Source organism: Gopherus flavomarginatus, chromosome 9, assembly GCF_025201925.1.
Source record: "Gopherus flavomarginatus isolate rGopFla2 chromosome 9, rGopFla2.mat.asm, whole genome shotgun sequence".
In the NCBI taxonomy this organism is placed as follows: Eukaryota; Metazoa; Chordata; order Testudines; family Testudinidae; genus Gopherus; species Gopherus flavomarginatus.
The window spans coordinates 88,710,199-88,728,069 of NC_066625.1; the positions used below are offsets into that span (position 1 = coordinate 88,710,199).

General features: G+C 47.5%; 1 protein-coding gene across 5 annotated transcripts in view; it reads right to left on the reverse strand.

Annotated features, from left to right (window-relative positions):
- Window positions 1-17,871, reverse strand: part of ITGA11 (integrin subunit alpha 11) — a 192,204-nt gene that overhangs the window by 13,412 nt on the left and 160,921 nt on the right. For all 5 annotated transcript variants that reach the window (XM_050967522.1, XM_050967520.1, XM_050967524.1 and 2 more), the window contains exons 22-25: window positions 12,901-12,977; window positions 9,509-9,598; window positions 2,491-2,581; window positions 1,367-1,480 (exon numbers count right to left, since the gene is read on the reverse strand). In XM_050967522.1, coding sequence (XP_050823479.1) covers window positions 1,367-1,480; window positions 2,491-2,581; window positions 9,509-9,598; window positions 12,901-12,977 — 372 coding nt within the window. The remainder of the gene's footprint in view (window positions 1-1,366; window positions 1,481-2,490; window positions 2,582-9,508; window positions 9,599-12,900; window positions 12,978-17,871) is intronic.

Here is a 17,871-nt window from a genome sequence, read left to right on the forward strand (position 1 = left end):
CTAATGTGTCTAGAACAATATATCATGGAAAAGTTCTCTCTCAATGAGTCCAGAGTTTTACTGCTATCCATTCACATCTGAACATGGACCCAAATTTATTCTCTAACTGCAGCTACTGGATGAAAACACCACCACATGGTCAGTGGTGGCCACGGAACAAGCCTCTTAGCACATTAGATCCCAAATGTTACAGACCTTCAGGCATGGAAAGCTTAGCCCTGAAATCAGAAGTTAAGAAAGAGCATCTGAAACCCAAGCTGTAATGGACAGCAGGTGGCTTTCACTACTAGCAATTCATTTTTAATTAACACGTTTAATATATTTTTAATTAAAAGGTTAATTAAAAGGTTAACAACTCTCCTCAACCCTGTCTAGTTCACAGAGTGATTTCCAGGAGACAGTTGCACTGAAATGAACCAGCTCTGAGTAAGCCCTTTGGGAGAGCTTGATTCACAAGTGGCTTTGAATTCAATTTCACAAGTTTCTCAAGGATCACGGAATATTTTTTCTTTTCTACTAAGGAAATTCATCCCGGGGGTGGGGGTGGGAGGCAAAGTCCCAGAGTGGAAGACAAAATTTGTGCCCTCCCAAGAGCATATGTTCTATCTCAGTAATACCTCCCACTGACTGGGACATCATCAGAACTCTGTCCAGTGTGTGATAGGGCAAGCGTGCCAGGGCTGACACTGTAGAAAGAGGTATTGAAGCTAAAATATCCACTGACACACCGTCTCTGAGACAAGGCTATCTTTTCTTAGAAAGCATGTGAAACGTGCTCCATTGCAGGGGGAATATTATACACAAGGTCCCCAGTGAGCTGCCATGAACTCTTTCACCACTTTGAGGTCATTCAGATTCCAGCAGATGTCCCAGTCAAAGCATCATTATTTCAAGACCTGCAAGAAGTCATTAAATGCTAGTAGGAGGTTTAGTTCTTGCAAGGTGCGGCTCAGATCCGTGGCTTGCTACCACTTTCCACTTTCCCAGCCAAATGAACATGGAAGGAAGAAGTCCATGAATATACAGAAGAGCCAAAGAGTTAAATAATTGGGTCATGTAAGCCAGAAGATAACTATTAACACTCAAGGTGAATTGACAGCAGGAAAATAATTACCTGCTACCAGGATATGAATATAACAGCATCTACCAACTTTCTAGAGCACATGAATGTATGTCCCCTGGCTATATATGGGACAGAGGGCTATAGCCTCATCCTGCTGCCTGCTGTGAATCCCCATGGACTGAATGGAAATTGTTAAGCATTTGGGAAGCCCAGAGTAGCGCTGAGAAGAGATTTGATAAAGGAAATATTTCAAATGGCAGCACCTCGAACCATTCCAAAAATGGAAGTCATCAGAACTGCTACCTGATCGACAATGAAATCAGTCAGCAGCAGAAGGCGATTCCCTCCTCTGGTGGCTACTGGGATTGTGATTTTGATAGTCACGCCATCGACAGGAAAGAACCCCAGATTGTGCAGCTGTAACATGGAAAGGAGATTGTTTTAACGCAGGGAATCAGTATTCGAGGAGCGTTACCTTTTTGTGCTAGGTGAGAAAGAGCAAGTTATCAGTTGCAAGCTCTTTGCTCAGGGATAACTGGTGGGTTTTTTGTGAGATGGACCTAAATTGGGACACTATGTTTTTTATCAGGTGAGGCAATCGGTTATTTTACTGAGGTTGGTAGTAAAATCTATCATCTCTCTCTTTTAGACCCTTATCTGGCTCCCATTACCATGAGGTCTGGTCACCGTTAACGGACTGTCCTTGTAGCACCCCCAAGAGGTAGGGAAGTGCTATTTTTTCCACATTGCTGACGGTCATTGTAGCACAGACGATGTCTACACAGCCCATGGCAGCGAGGCGCCCACCCTGGGCCGACAGCGCTACCATGCTACAAACAGCCCTGCAGATGTTGCGGCTTGGGGTGGAGATTGGGCTCTGAAGCCTGACGAGGGGGGGAGCAGAAGTGTGCTGGGATGAGTGCGGAGCAGGCTTTCCAAACCACTGGCCCTTAGCAAACCCGAATTCTTATTCCAGTGTGTGGAAAATCTGCCCCAAAAGCAGTGTGGTGCCAGCAGGGCTGGTGTGAAGGGGGGCCGTTGGGTTCGGGAAAACTCATTTCCAGAGGGAAGTAGCCACAGCTTCCTCCAGGAGATAGGCTTTACCCTGCTAAATCTTTGTTTCTCACGTCTTTCGGTGATGACAGACATTGCGAGCCGCAAGAAGTGATTCAGGTCAGAAATGGGCACCGTGTACCAGTGGCGAGGCTGAGCCTCTGCTCTGGCCGAGGGGCATGCAGCCCTTGTCAGAGGTGGCCCAAAGCTCAGCCAGGGCCCCCCGATCTTGAGGTGGTGTGTGCCAGGCCAGTCCCCCTTGTGCCAGGTGCCAGGACCCAGGCAGTGCCCTGGCTAATTTAAGAGCCTCATATTGATCCATGGGCATAGAAAAGGGAAGTATTTTGACCCATCATTTGAAAATGTTGCCTTACCTTAAATGTGCAATTAAAGGGAGGGCCGATGCTGTCGTACCTCTCCAGGGAGCTGTTTGACTTGATTTCATAATAGTCCAGACTTGAACTCCTGTCATGACAATGAACGAGAGCGCATCACTTCTCCACAAAACAACCAATCAGAAACAAGAGGGCCTATTATTCATCAGCCAGGAGCTGCAGCAACCTAGCGTTTAATGGTACTGAACGCTTGAGGGGTGGCAGAGGAGCACAGGGGCCGGGTCAGAGTAAGGTGCCTGGGCAGAACTGTGTGGACAGGCTCCCTTGGCACCTTGGTTTGCTAGACTCTAGTTTCATCAGCAATAAATTCACTGGCAGTCTGAATAACTGTAATACAGGAAGCTGCTTAATTATTCTAGCTAATACATATCATAGACAGGGCCCAACACTGCACGAATTCTGGAGGTTGATATCAGTGGTGTGTAAATATAAATCAACCAATCACATAACCATGTAAAAGCTTGAAGCCCAGGAAGGAGCCAGCGCCGTGTGACAAGCCAGCTCTGCAGACCACAGCTGAGGAATCTCTGCTAGCCGGTGCGCATCTCTGCACTGTGGAACACATTCACTGGTGCGTGTGCGTACTGGTACACAGGCACAAAGCCTTTGGCCAACAAATAGCTTGCAAAGGCTTTGAAAAGATTCCTCCTTTTTTAGTGTGACCAGACGGTGACAGTTTCGTTCTCTGTGCTTGTGGGGTGGTTCTGGCAGTTGCATCTTTGCTGAAGTGAAAAGAAACAGTCCCATAAATCACAAGGAATAAAGTGAAGTGTTTGCTGGGCCCCACTGGCGGGAGTATAAGAAATCCCAGAAAGATTCCAAAATCTGGTAGAAATTACAGCCCGGATAGGGGCAGCCACGGAATGTGCTCATATATTCTGCGTTTTTATAATCGTGTAAATAAATTGTCATCTGATCTTTAGCTCACTTTACTTCTTGAACTATGCATTTCCACCCAGGAGAAACAGTTTGTTTAACATGATGCATCAAATCCTCTGCACATTCCCTTGCAATCATTTTTTTTTGGTGGGGGTGAGATTATTTTAAAGCCAGTGACTCAGAGTCCAGACACAGGGATGTGAAGTCACATCAGAGGTTGGTAACACATGCTAAGAACATTATTGTTCCAGTAAGTAGTTTTCCCTCTTAAAGAAATCACACTCCCACATACTTAATAACACACACGTTTGTGTGTTAAAACATGAAACGCCCATCACCTCACTGCTTTTTACAATCGATTTTTACATGTATGCACTGAGTCCTATAGGCAGCACAGTGGGATTATTGCCAAGGGACTCTGGTTTGATGTTTCCTTCATATTTTGTTTCTAAACTGAAAGCCAAAGCTCAAGTCTAGCCTGCAGTAGCGGAAAGCCGAGCCCTTTCGGAAAATAGTTAAGCTGTCACCGAGACAACTTAAAGTGATGCTTTTCTATGGGAGCCACAGTAAAGGCAGTGGCTTTTCGCTGGCTATTGTGGGAAAGCAAATCCAAACTGTCCTGGAGTTATGTCAGTGGAACTGCTGTCAGAATAGGGTTACTATGTCATCTTATCTTAAGGGATGGCAACACCGCCATAAAAGACCTGCAGCATGGAGTCCTGACGCCCAGCTCTGCTGGTCTCTAGATAGCAGTGTAGATGCTCTGGCTGGAGCCTGGGAGTGGGGGAAGGGACTCTGAGGCCAGGCTCCAGCCCAGGCCTGAATGTCTACACTGCTGTTTTTAGCTCCGCAGCCCACGTTCCCCCGCCTCAGACAGCTGGATCTAGGCTCTGGGATGTGCTGCTGCAGGTTCTTTTTTGCTGCGAACATGTACCCGTAGGTACTTATATGGTGCCCATTACCACAGTATCTGAGTGCTTCATGATCTTCCGTGTTATCCTCACAAGAGGCTAATAGGTTCTGATTTTTAAAGCTACTTAGGCAGATTTTTAAATGTCTTTGGGTGCCGAACTCTCATTGATTTCAGTGGGAATTAGATGCCTAATACATTAAAAAAAATCAGACCGTTAATGACTTGGCCAAGATCACAGCAGAAACCTTAGGCAGAACTTGAACTTGCAACCAGACCTCCTAGACTAACACCCTAACCACTAGACCATCCTTCCTGTCAGAGTCATACTGCTCTCTCCCGCACACCATTTTAATATTCTCTAGTGAACATCCTCGCAGGTTGGGCTACGCATGGTTTCAGACCTGTAGCACGTGAATGTAAACTCAGCTAGAGAATTTTAAAAATGGGTCACGTGGCCAGGGCTTTAATGGAGCCCAAGCCAAACAGAGAAGGGGGTGTTCACCTTTAGGAAGCTCTGCGGTGGCTGATTACACTGTGCTGCTGGCACACAGCTGCCCGATAGCTGGCTCGCCATGGGAAAAATTCCAAAATTCCTCGCAGTGGTGCACAAAGCCTGAGCAGCAGCTCCTACACTACCCTTACTGCAGGGGTTGGAAGTCACTCCAGGCCTTCTCTAGGCCTCTGGCTGCCACAGCTCCTAGGAGCCATTTGCAGCCACTGTAAAGTAGAACACCCTGAAGACTGCTCTGATTTATGCTGGGAGCCTGGCCCAGATCAGGGAGCACTCGGGTGGCCATCTTTCTGCCCCTCCCTCTGCTGAGCTGCACCGAGTGCTCCTGGGCTGAAGCAGGGCAGCTGAGCATTGACAGAAAGAGTTCACCAGTGCTCTCCTGCAGTGTGTTTATAGCTGTCAGCTGTGGCCGGTGCATACTTTACAATGAGGATTGTTTAAAACAAACCAAAGGAAGCATTTCTCCACGCAACACACAGTCACCGTGTGGAACTCATTGCCAGAGGATGCTGTGAATGCCAAGACCATAACAGGGTTCAGAAAAGAACTAGGTAAGTTCATGGAGGATAGATTCATCAATGGCTATTAGCCAGGATGGGCAGGGATGGTGTCCCCAGCCTCTATTTGCCACAAGCTGGGAATGGGCGAGAGGGGATGGATCACTTGGTGATTACCTGTTCTGTTCATTCCCTCTGGGGACCTGGCATTGGCCACTGTTGGAAGACAGGATACTGGGCTAGATGGACCTTTGGTCTGACCCAGTATGGCCGTTCTTATGGTCTTATGAACGCAATCAACGTGTCTTTTCAAAAATGAACATTCACATTACATTTCCTTTCATGTGCAAACTAATCCTTTCCTCTCATTTATACTGTATTTACCACAGTGTGAGTTAGTCCTTTTCAACAACACATGAATTAAAAACATTTAACAGCCACAATCCAGATTTTAAATAATATACAAGTCACTCATGTTTAGATTGCTTTCCCTTCCTGTGTGTAATCCACATGCCATATGGAATATGTCTAATCAGGATGCTATGAAATATTGCATGAGATCTATTTAGCAGGGCTCTGGGGGGTTTGGCTGGAAGAATGAATTGAACTGGAATGTCGGTGAGTTATCACCTTGGCCTCATTTATATCTGTATTCCAGACCGCCTCACGGTAGAAGAAAACTGGACTGTAATCTTTAAATGATAATGTAGCATAATGACATCATTGGAAAGAGTTTCACCTTGGGAGGAAAGTAGGAATCTAAATACCCCAGAAACCTGAACTGAAATTACTTATTGGGAAAAAGAAGCCAGTAAGAGTGTGTTAACTCCTCCACTGCAAACTACCACTGTCAATCTGGGGCCTGCTTGGGAAGCCGGGTTACGTGGAAATCACTGCGGCTCCCCTCTGAAACAAGTGGGGCAGCTGAAACACTGGTGGCACTAGAATCGGTAGGGAAAGCCTGGCCCTCTCTGATACAAAGGATCCTGATTCAGACAGACGCTGTGTAGAGCTGGAGCTACAAAGGAATGGCCGCATCATGCTCCAGTCAGGAGTAGCACTCCAACGCTCTCTTGGCAAGCAGAAAACCCGAAGCCTGGAGCCCTGAACGGTAGCCTCTTTGATGCTACCAAGCAGAGTTGCGTTTGTACCGTTGTTATTCAATCCAGACCAGCACCACAGCAAAAATCTCCTTTGCAGACTTCTCTGAAGCTTGGACTACGGCCCACTCCAGATGGGGCTTCTTTTCCAAACAGGCTAAGGAAATGCCCTTCAAACAACTCTAAGCAAGGAGTGCCAGAGGCACTGCTGATAAGGAAAACTCCCACCCTAGTTGACCGAGGAAAGGAAAGACACCACAGTAATAGCCCAAGTGCTGCAGCTCACAGAAGCTTGGATCATCGTATTGGGGGTAGTTTGATCTTGTACAGTACAGGCATTGGGTCCTCCAGGGTTCACCCACTGCAGTGATGAGCACTGTGTCAATGCTCAGCTAGGAGTGTGGTGGATCCTTTCTGGTATCTGAGCCTCTGGGTCAACTCCATGGCCACCCAGGGCTTCCCACAGCTCCCTCACAGAGATCCACCCCTGTTCCCCCCATTCCCCTCCAAGGGCCTGACCAAGCTCCCATTGGAGGCAATAGCTACACACCCATTGACTAGTTTGGTGCAGGATTAGGCCACAGGAAGGCAGGTGTGGGGAGACCCTCCTCCAAACACTTCCATTCATTGTCCACAGGCTTTTCACCAGGGTGTGGTAGCAGGCAACTCCAACCCCACTGGGGCTCCCTGACGCCCAAAGGCACTGTGTGATAAGATGGGCAGGGTGAGATGGCACCACAGAGCTAGCTTGCAACCCCCACACTGTGCAGAAAAGAGTATCTGCACGGAGGGCACCTTCTGTGAGCTGCCCACAGGGCTTAGGGCCAAAACAGTGTAACTGAGCACTTACTCAGTCAGTGGAGACAGCATGGCTTAATGGATAGAGCACTGGACTGGGACTCAGCAGAGCCCAAGTTCTATTTGTGGCTCTACCACCAGCCTGCTGGGTGATCTGGGGCATATCACCGCATGCTCTGTGCCTCAGTTTCCCCATCTGTCAAATGGAGATGAGGAGACTGAAATCCTTTGATGTCGTTGAGCTCTGTTGATGAAAAGTGATGTCACTGTACAGCACTTTAGCATCAACCACTAGCTAATTATTCCTCCAAACACCCATCTGAGGCAGGCAAAGTAAATGTTATCATCTTCCTTTTACAGGTCAGAAAGCCGATACCCAGAGAGGGGCAGGGGCTCACCCAAGGCCAAGCAGCTAATTTGGTGGCCAGAGTTAGAATTCAGAAACTCTTGACTCTCAGCCCTCTGCTCCATGCCTCTCAGGCCATAACGCAGGGTCCCTGCCGGAGTCCCAGTTTGCCACTGAATGGGACTTTACAAACACGAAGCCAGCGATTGTCTGAATTCCCACAGGGCCCTGAGGCAGCAGCACAAACGTCCTATCCTTCTTGCTGTTGGCTAACAGGGAGGGTTTCCCCGCCCTGGCCGATTGCCATGACTGAATCAGCCCGTCCATACAGCTCACCCACTTTGCTGCGTCAGTGCTTCTTTGCCCCATGTCCGTGCGGAGCCCAGACCTCCCAGGATGCAAAACTGACTTGACAAAGGATATGTCCCTCCAGTCGCAACCTGAGTCCTTACAAGGAAGCTTTTCAGTAGGCTAATGGAAGTTCTAGTTACACATGGAAAGGCTCATTTGCACGTCTTCTCTCTAACAACGTGCACCAGGTTTTCCCAGCTGCATAACTTTGAAGGGGGCGGATTGTTTTTTTAAGGAGTATCTGATACGGTCCAGTTCAGCTGGAACATTTAATTAATGCTGCCAATCTGCCCGCCCCCTCTGTCTCTCTGTGCACAGAGCTGGGACACTGGCGGCTTGGATGCCACATGCAGAGTTTGCAGCCTCTGTTGTTGCACATCCCTCTCTGCATGTGCAACTGGCAGCAGCTGCACAAACGGCCGCACATCTGGGCTAGCTGGAGAGGTCAGCTGTGCGCACAGGAGCGGGTGTGCAAAGCCGCCGCCAGCTGCACGTTCTGGCCTCACCTGTGGCAGCCTTCGTTTTCTCAGCCTTGGTAGCTGTCAGCCATTCCTGCCTCCCAAGTTGCTGCACAGGCCTGTTCTGCTATGCTGCGTTATTACACCCTCACCGCAGTGCCGACAACTTGCTGAGCTGGGTCCTCTCGCAAGATAGCTCGGCCAGGATTACCCAGGAGCCATTCCTCGAAACCAACATGCGTTCTTCTCTCGCCTTTCCGAGAGCAGTCACGAACACTGCTGCTCTAACCCAGGGCAAAAATGCAGAACGGGGTCCACACCTGCGGATCCATCATACCTCTGGCATGCTCCCGTCTTCTCCCAGAGCTTGGGAAAGCCAATCAGAGGCAGCTGCGATCTTCCTCTTTTACAGGCTGGGGATAGGCTGGTAGTTGTTGGTGGGACTGACCTAGGTTGACCACCTGGCCCTTCATTTAAGGGATGGTCCCTTATTTCATTGATTTGTGCTGGGGGACCCACCTGTCCCTTATTTGAAGATGCATTGAAATGTATTAAACCTGATCACAAGTACCGTTTTAACCATTCAATTGAAGCTCCTGATAATTGCATTGTATACCCGAGGGCAGTAGAAATGTACACATCAGAGAAAAAAAAGACACAATATGCTACAGAAAATGGTTTTTCCCTAAAAAGCCCCTTGAAATAAAGCCTTTTCCCTTGTGTTTCATGTGGTTTCCCCTCATTCCCATCTCACACAAGTGGTCCCCATGGGCTGGCCAACCCCATGCCAGATTCTCTCGCAAGGTGCCTCACCCAGGACGCCCCTCCCTGCTGCGGAGCTCCCCACGCCTAGCACCCGGCAGCACGTTGTGGGGCAGAGGAGCTGGAGACGTGTGGACAGAAGTGCAGAGGCAAGAAGCCTTCCCATGCAGACCCTTGACTCCAGTTTAGGGAGCTGAGCCCCTAGGCCTTCAATCTGTATGGAACAATTCCAGGCAAACCATGAGCTGAGCGTCCTCCCCCCAGGCAGGGAAACATGGGCCCTGGGAGCAGTGGGTATCAGGGTTGAGCAAGGGCTGCAGGGGTTGGGCTGGGTTTGCTCAGCGACCGATTCCTCAATGCCTCGGCCACGATGACCACAAACCTGGTGAAAAGGAGGTCAGCTTCGTATTTCAGATGAAAATTCAGGAGAGCCGCGTTATCCTCTTTGGTACTTTCTTGTTCTTCGCTGTCACTGGAAGCCAAGCAAAGGAAAACAGCATTTAGGCCACTCCGCACAGCAGGGGAAACAGCCCACCCTGGCGTGAGAATTAATTTGCTGACTCCACAGCACAGAGTCCAAATGGGACGATTGATTCTCAATGGAGGGCTGGGATGCTGGACCTTAGCTGCCGACAAGGCCTTCTTAGGGCCCGTCCCTTCATGTATGAACTGTCAGAGCTGGTAAAATATAGGGAACTGCTTTGAGATTGTGCAATGAATTTCTAGGAAGGCAGGGGAATGAGGTAACAACATTCTGCAGTTACTCGTGCCTATTTTGGCAGGGAACAGAGGCCCTTCACCTTGGCGCTTACACCAAGGGGGCTAGTGGGATAGGAACATATAAAAAGGCACTTATTGCTGACACGGCATGAGTCACAAACTCTGCAAAGAATTAATCCTCCTCCTAAACTCTAGAGCAGCGATACTCAGACCTCAGCGGTTCTGGACCCAAATTAGCGATCAACATTACCCCAAAGAGCCACAGTCATGTGAATTCCTGGTTTCATTTTCTATTTCTCACAGCAAAATGACTGACCAAGTATTGTTATTTTATTAACTACAATTAGTTAACAACATAGTAAAAGCATCCCAACTGGTCAATAACTCAGATCACACAGTGTTTGCTGCAAATCTGACAATTACGCAGGACAGCAATGGAAGTCAGTCCGGGCCAATGAGATCACAGGCACACGTATAACTAGAACAGCTGTGCTGGGAAAGTGGCACGCAAACATCTTAAAGAATAACGGTTAACTTCTAATAAACAGCACTTGGTGTCCATCACTCTTTTGTGAAGATGGTAAAGAATCACAGGACCAGATGCTTTCTTCTAACACTGAACAAGAAACTTGATTAGAATAAGGGAAATGATGTTCTCTCTCTCTCTCTCTCTTTCTCTGCTTCATTGTCAAGCTTCTGTCTAAAAATTTCCATAGCCCTCTTTCTGCCTGGTTTCTGCTGGCATTTCAGAGCCTCAGTCCCGCACATAACCTCATCATTCCCATTCCAGTTTATTTTGCTTTGGGGTGTGATTGCCAAGAGTAGAAGGCAGAATTCGCAACAGGTAAGCATCTTCTCTCATAGGAAGTACCTGGTAGCGACTGCTAATAAGGATAGTGTTGTTTAGTTTACAAAGGCACTATCTGCACACAGTTTCTGTGATGATGTAACTAAATTGGTAGAAAATGACTTAGTTGAATCAGTACAACTCTGTTAGGGTGACCAGACGTCCAGATAAAATCGGGACTGTCTCGATCTTGAGGAGTTTGTCCCGCGTCCTGACCAGAGTACGACTGGGAGGCCATTTGTCCTGATATTTTGTTTCCTGGTCTTCGGCGGCAATTCGGCAGAGAGTCCTTCAGTCGTGGACGGTCTTCGGTGGTATTTCGGCAGCGGGTGCTTCTGTCTTTGGCAGCAAGGTTTATTACCCCCCGCTGAAATATCGCCGAAGACGGTTTGTGACTGAAGGGCTCTCCTCCGAATTGCTGCTGAACTTCCGGACAGGTGAGTGTAAAAAACCAAAAAAAAACGCCCCCCCGGGGCGATCCCGATTTTTTCCCCTTAACGTCTGGTCACTCTAAACTCTGTAGCATGGAGGCAGTTATACTGGTCTGAAGGCATCTGTGGTGGGAGAGCTGGTTAATACGCAGTGTGGTGTTAGAGGATGGGCCCTAGAGGGTCGGGGCATGATACAAGTTAGGTATGTTCCACACAGACCTAGGTTAAGGAAGCTGGGTTGCCTCTAGGCAGAACTCACTCGTCCAGTGGTACACTGTCTGGCTTTATATCTGCACTCACTGAAATCAACAGCAAAAGGCCCATTGACGTCAGTGAGTGCAGGATCATACTCTGATTTGCACCCATGTCTATGCTGCAGGTTTGAGCCCAAGTCCCACTTCCATGCACACACAAATCAGTCTGACTCAGGTCAGCAAGCACATGGGACCCAGTTCCTAGGACCCTGCTAGGGGGATGGGTCAGAACCTGAGTCCTGCTGTGACTAAGATTCAAGCCCTGTCATTTTGCAGTGTGGACACAGCTCCAGCTGCAGGACCCAGTCAGAGGGCCCAGGTAGTGCAGTACGGTTGCGTTAGCACGGCTGTGAGACTCAGGTCCAGCAACTTTAAATCCAGGTTTACAAGGCAGTGTAGACACTGACACATGGGTTTGGAAACACTAAGCCCAGAAGCCAGGATCCCACAGACCCGGGTTTACAATGCAGTGTAAACATATCCTTTGAAACCAGTTCTGGATGAGTCAGAATTTGCCCTCTTGAGTTTTTCTGGAAGATGCCAAGTAAGTGTGTGCAGAAGTCACAGAAAAGAGAGATCACTTGATCATTACCTGTTAGGTTCACTCCCTCTGGGGCACCTGGCATTGGCCACTGTTGGTAGACAGGATACTGGGCTGCATGACCTTTGGTCTGACCGGTACGGCCGTTCTTATGTTCTTATGTTACTGGCGAATGAGCCGACAGAAGCAGATTTTCCTTAGTAACTTTTCCCAGGTCAAGGCAGTGAATTTAGGTTACAGAGCACAGAGCAGCCTTGCAAAATCATCTTGAACATTTACTAGACCAGGCACAAAATCTCCTTGGCTGCCCTTTGCCACGATGATTGATGGGGGAAACAACAAACAAAAACAAACCAACAAAACCCTAATCAGATTTTACTTGCCTGTCAAAAAAATTTACTTGTGCCGGGCAAGTGGGTGAGTAGAACTTTACAAGCATAAGGTATTTTTACTGGGAGTGTTTGTGTTTGTGAAAGTAGCTGAACGAAAAGCATTGGCAAGTGTCACTTTCTATTCATCCACACACCCTTGAATATTGCTGGCAGCTGAAGCACATCAGATATCCAGAGAGAGCGAGAGAGAGCGAGCCATGACTTACAAGTACAGTGCTACATATTTTCTAACAGCCAAAGGTAATTTAATTTCCATATGCTATGCCCTGGGTGCCTCTAGAGCAGAGGTTGCCATCTTTGCTGAGTGATGCTAATAGATATTGAAGATTGAAATGCAGGCTCTTCTCAACTATGAACAAAGCTGTAAAGTATCTGTGCTCTCCAAACTCACTCCAGTGAAAAATCTCAGGCTGCCATTGCATGGGGAGGAAGGGGGAGAGGTGAAAACCATCAACAGTTAAGCAGCAACAGGAGGGAGAAGATGACAGGCGCTCTAAGACGAGATCTGTGCAGAGAGCATTGTATTTAGTTAGAAAATAAAGGTGATAAATATGTGCAAACGGAACAGAAAAATAATGCACTCATTAACCTGTTGGCAGTTAGATAGATCTCCATGCTTTGAAGAAAAATAGATTTGCTGAATTCGAAATCCAGGCGAAAAGCCACCTGCAGAGATTAAAAACAGATTGAAAAAAACACATTAAACGAATACAAAGTTATGCAGCTGTCTCAGACACGAGTTTCCCCTCTGCCACCATCCTTTCCCGTTAACCCTATTGCAGCAGAGCACAACCTTCTAGCCAGTCACAAAGTTCGTGGGAGGAAGATCATTGATGAAATGTTATAGGAGAGGTTGGCAGGTTTCAAGCAGAGCTGTATCTTTCCAGAGAAAACAGCTACTGACCTGGTGGTTTGTGTGTGCGTGTGTGTTTGTCACGGAGTGTGGGGGGGTCCGGCCCTGCACCCCTCTTCCTGGGACCCACAGTGACTCTCAGCCAGCCAGTAAAACAGAAGGTTTATTGGACAACAGGAACACCGGTTACAGCAGAGCTTGCAGGCACAGTCAGGACCCCTCCACCGAGTCCTTCTGGGCTTTCAGGGTGCTTGGATCCTAGCTAGGATACCCTGAATTCCACCCACACAGCCCCAAGCCCAAACTCCAACTGCTTCCCTCCTGCCGCTCCCTTCCTTTGTTTCCCTTCCCGGGCAAAGGTGTTTGACCTTTCCCCTCCCTTACCTAGCTCAGGTTACAGGCCCTGGCATCGTCCATCCCCTAAAGTCCTCCCCTGCTCTCCCACTCCCCACACAGACAGTCCCTACTGCATCACAGTGTTTAAAATTATTATTATTATTTAGAATAGAGAACAAAAAATCCTCTTTGTAAAAGCCCTATCAGGCTCACTGTGCCATTCAACTAACTCACATCTGAGGCATTGTTTCCACTGATGCGGGACAAGCACCAAAGAGATGTTCCAACAACAATAAAATGTCATTAATGGCAGATCTGAAAAAAACGTGGCAATGACCTCAAACTGTCTGGGACGGTGCACAGCTGATTATAATATTAAAATTCTACTCCGGCTCCTAGGGCCAAATTTCCATTTCCAGCTTGTCTTTGTTTTGGCAGGACCCGAACTACCTGATGCCACGCAGATGCATTCTTAGCCGCTGTAGGTCATACGGAATCGGGCTGCTCCATTTTATGTTATGGCCACAAGCACACAAGACGGCTTTATTGCAAGGTTTAAATTCTAGAGAGGTGAATGAAGCACATCCATCATTTTGGAGCTCCTGCAGGCAAAGGTTTCAGACTAATATATTGTTTTGAGTCTGGGAAAGCTTCTGTCATGACCTGCTTCTTTATATTCCAACACATCAGCCTGTCACCCCATTTTCCCTCTAACATAACATACAGCGAGTTGATATATATGCTAATTCATAGACTAACAGGGCTGGAAGGGACCTCAGGAGGTCATCTAGTCCAATGCCTGTTCAAAGCAGGACCAACCCCAACAAAATCACCCCAACCAGGGTTTTGTCAAGCTGGGCCTTAAAAACCTCTAAGGATGAAGATTCCACCACCTCCCTAGGTCACCCATTCCAGTGCTTCACCACCCTCCTGGTGAAAAAGTTTTTCCTAATATCCAACCTAAACCTCCCCCACTGTAACTTGAGACCATTACTCCTTGTTCTGTCATCTGCCATCACTGAGAACAGCCGAGCTCCATCCTCTTTGGAACCTGCCTTCAGGTAGTTGAAGGCTGCTATCAAATCCCCCCTCATTCTTCACTTCTGCAGATTAAATAAGCCCAGTTCCTGCCGCCTCGCCTCTTAAGTCATGTGCCCCAGCCCCCTAATCATTTTCATTGCCCTCTGCTGGACTCTCTCCAATTTGTCCACATCCCTTCTGTAGTGGGGGGCCCAAAACTGCATGCAAGACTCCAGGTGTGGCCTCACCAGTGTCGAATAGAGGGGAATAATCACTTCCCTCGATCTGCTGGCAGTGCTCCTACTAATACAGCCCAATATACTGTTAGCCTTCTTGGCAACAAGGGCACACTGTTGACTCATATCCAGCTTTTCATCCACTGTAATCCCCAGGTCCTTTTCTGCAGAACTGCTGCTTAGCCAGTCAGTCCCCAGCCTGTAGCGGTGCATGGGATTCTTCTGTTGTAAGTCCTTTTTGAACCTCATTAGATTTCTTTTAGCCCAATCCTCCAATTTGTCTAGACCATAGACTCTGGACCATATCCCTACCCTCCAGCGTTTATCTACCTCTCACCTCAGCTTAGTGTCATCCGTGAACTTGCTGAGGGTGCAATCCATTTCTTGTTTAGAAGAAAAATAATATTCATATTGGTAAATGTGCCACAAACTCTGGAGATGTGAAATTTGGATGCAGATGCAAAATCATATCCATGATCTTCCTTCAGTTCATTCTGAGAATTGCAACATTTAAATCCGGATATCAGTTTGGCTTTTGAAAACCTCCCAGTCCAGGGATACTAAGCTGCCAGATTGGAACTGGTGGTAAAATCACAGGACTGGAGGGAGGAGGGATAACTCAGTGCTTCGAGCATTGGCCTGCTAAACCCAGGGTTGAGTGCTCAATTCTTGAGGGGGACAGTTAGGGATCTGGGGCAAAAATCTGTCCAGGGATTGGTCCTGCTTTAAGCAGGGGGTTAGACTAGATTACCTCCTGAGGTCCCTTTCAACAGTGATATTCTATCTGGGTTTAATTCCTGAATCTGCTGCAGGCTTGCTATGTGACTTTGGGCAAGTTACTTAATCTCTCTGTGCCTAAATTTCCCATCCAGGAGGCCATGCACCCCCTTTCTACCATCAATAAAGGCAAGCAGCAGGGGGAAGGGTCAGAGAGGAGAGAGTGGGGGGAAGAGGCAATGCAAGAGCAGGGCCTCAGGGGAAGAGGTGGGGCCTTGAGGGAATGAGCAGCATGAGGGTGAGGGCTCAGAGAGAAGGGGCAGTACAGGGAGGGGGAAGGGGGCGATGTGACGGCAGTGCCACAGTTCAGGCACCTGCGGCCCCCCCACTTTTAGGGACCTTCTGCCACTCCCATCCTCATCTGTCACTTAGGGATAACAATACCTCCTTTCTCCCACCTGCTGTGTCTTGTCAACTTTGACTGTAAGATCTTCAGTGCAAGGATTGCCTCACTGTACATATGAATAACATAATAATTTGAATAACAAGTCAAGTGTGTCTTTGAGCCCATATATAATGAACTGACTTTTAACTAAATATGTTAACACTCATTAAAATGTTTGATCAGTGTTTCTAAAATATTAGCTGATATATAACTAAAATGAATGGCTAGGGTTAAAAAGAATGCTACCAAGGAGTTTATCTGAAATTGCTCCTGTGAAAACACCCTTAGACGTGCCACCTCTTCACCAAACTGATACTAGTGAGGATTCTTTCATTCTGTCTCTCTCTCTTTTTTGTTTTTGAGCAAATTCATGTGAACATCTCCAGTATGATGAATGAGGGGCAGAGGGTCCGGTTGAAATGAAAGAGAGAAGAACTTAGCTTGCTCTACCTAACCAGTAAAAGGTGACTCATTTTGTAAGGCAGGATAAGTTACCAGCAGCAGATCGGAAGGCCAACATTAAACTGTGCCAAAGGATTAAAGTCAAATTCTTTGTCTCCATGTGACTGGTTTTAATTTGTCTGCCTGAAGATCTACTAGGATTCAATGCAATTTTTATGCTGCTGAAACCTCTTAGCTGACCTGTTGTCCCCTAACACTGGTGGCATTGTGAAATAGAAAAGAAAGCAAATACAACCCCCAACTAAAACCTCTCCAGAGCATCATCAAAGATCTACAACCTATCCTGAAAGATTATCCCTCACTCTCCCAGATCTTGGGAGACAGGCCAGTCCTCACTTATAGACAGCCTCCCAACCTGAAGCAAATACTCACCAGCAACCGCACACCATACAATGTAAACACTAACCCAGGAACCTATCCTTGCAACAAAGCTCGATGCCACCTCTGTCCACATATCTATTCAAGTGACACCATCATAGGACCTAATCACATCAGCCACGCCATCAGGGGCTCGTTCACCTGCACTTCTACCAACGTGATATATGCCATCATGTGCCAGCAATGCCCCTCTGCTATGTACATTGGGCAAACCGGACAGTCTCTATGCAAAAGAATAAATGGACACAAATGTGACATCAGGAATCATAACATTCAAAAACCAGTGGGAGAAAACTTCAACCTCTCTAACCACTCAGTAACAGACTTGAAGGTGGCAATTTTGCAACAAAAAAACTTCAAAAACAGACTCCAAAGAGAGACTGCTGAACTCGAATTAATATGCAAATTAGATACATTAACTCAGGCCTAAACAGAGACTGGGAATGGTTGGGTCATTACACTAATTGAATCTATTTCCCTATGTTACATTCTCTTCACACCTTCTATGGGTCATCTTAATTATCACTTCAAAAGTTTTTTTTCCTGCTGACGACAGCTCATCTCAATTAATTAGACTCTTCCTGTTGGTATGTATACTTCCACCTTTTCATGTTCTCTGTATGTACAAATATCTCCTATTTATGTGTTCCATTCTATGCATCCGAAGAAGTGGGCTGTAGCCCACGAAAGCTTATGCTCCAATAAATTTGTTAGTCTCTAAGGTGCTACAAGTACTCCTGTTCTTTTTGCGGATACAGACTAACACAGCTGCTACTCTGAAACTAGTCTTTGAATCATTTTGCTCATCCTTGTTGGGCCAGATCCTTAACCCACCCCAGTGCAGGCAGGGCTCTGGGCAGAGATCTGGAACGGAATGCTCCCCTTAGCTCTAGAAGCGAGTGGGGCTCTCCTCTCCCTAGGTTACTTTGTTCCAATGGCTGAAATAGAATCTGCAGCCCCAGCGTTTCTGTGGAAGCGATCAACAGAGGATCAGCTCAGTGAAGGAACCTTTCTCCCTGTCCTCAGCATGCCCTATGCAAGGAGCTGAGCTTGGCACCACGTCACCTCCTGAACACCATTCCCAAATGTGGCCATGCCCTCTGCCTGCTTAGT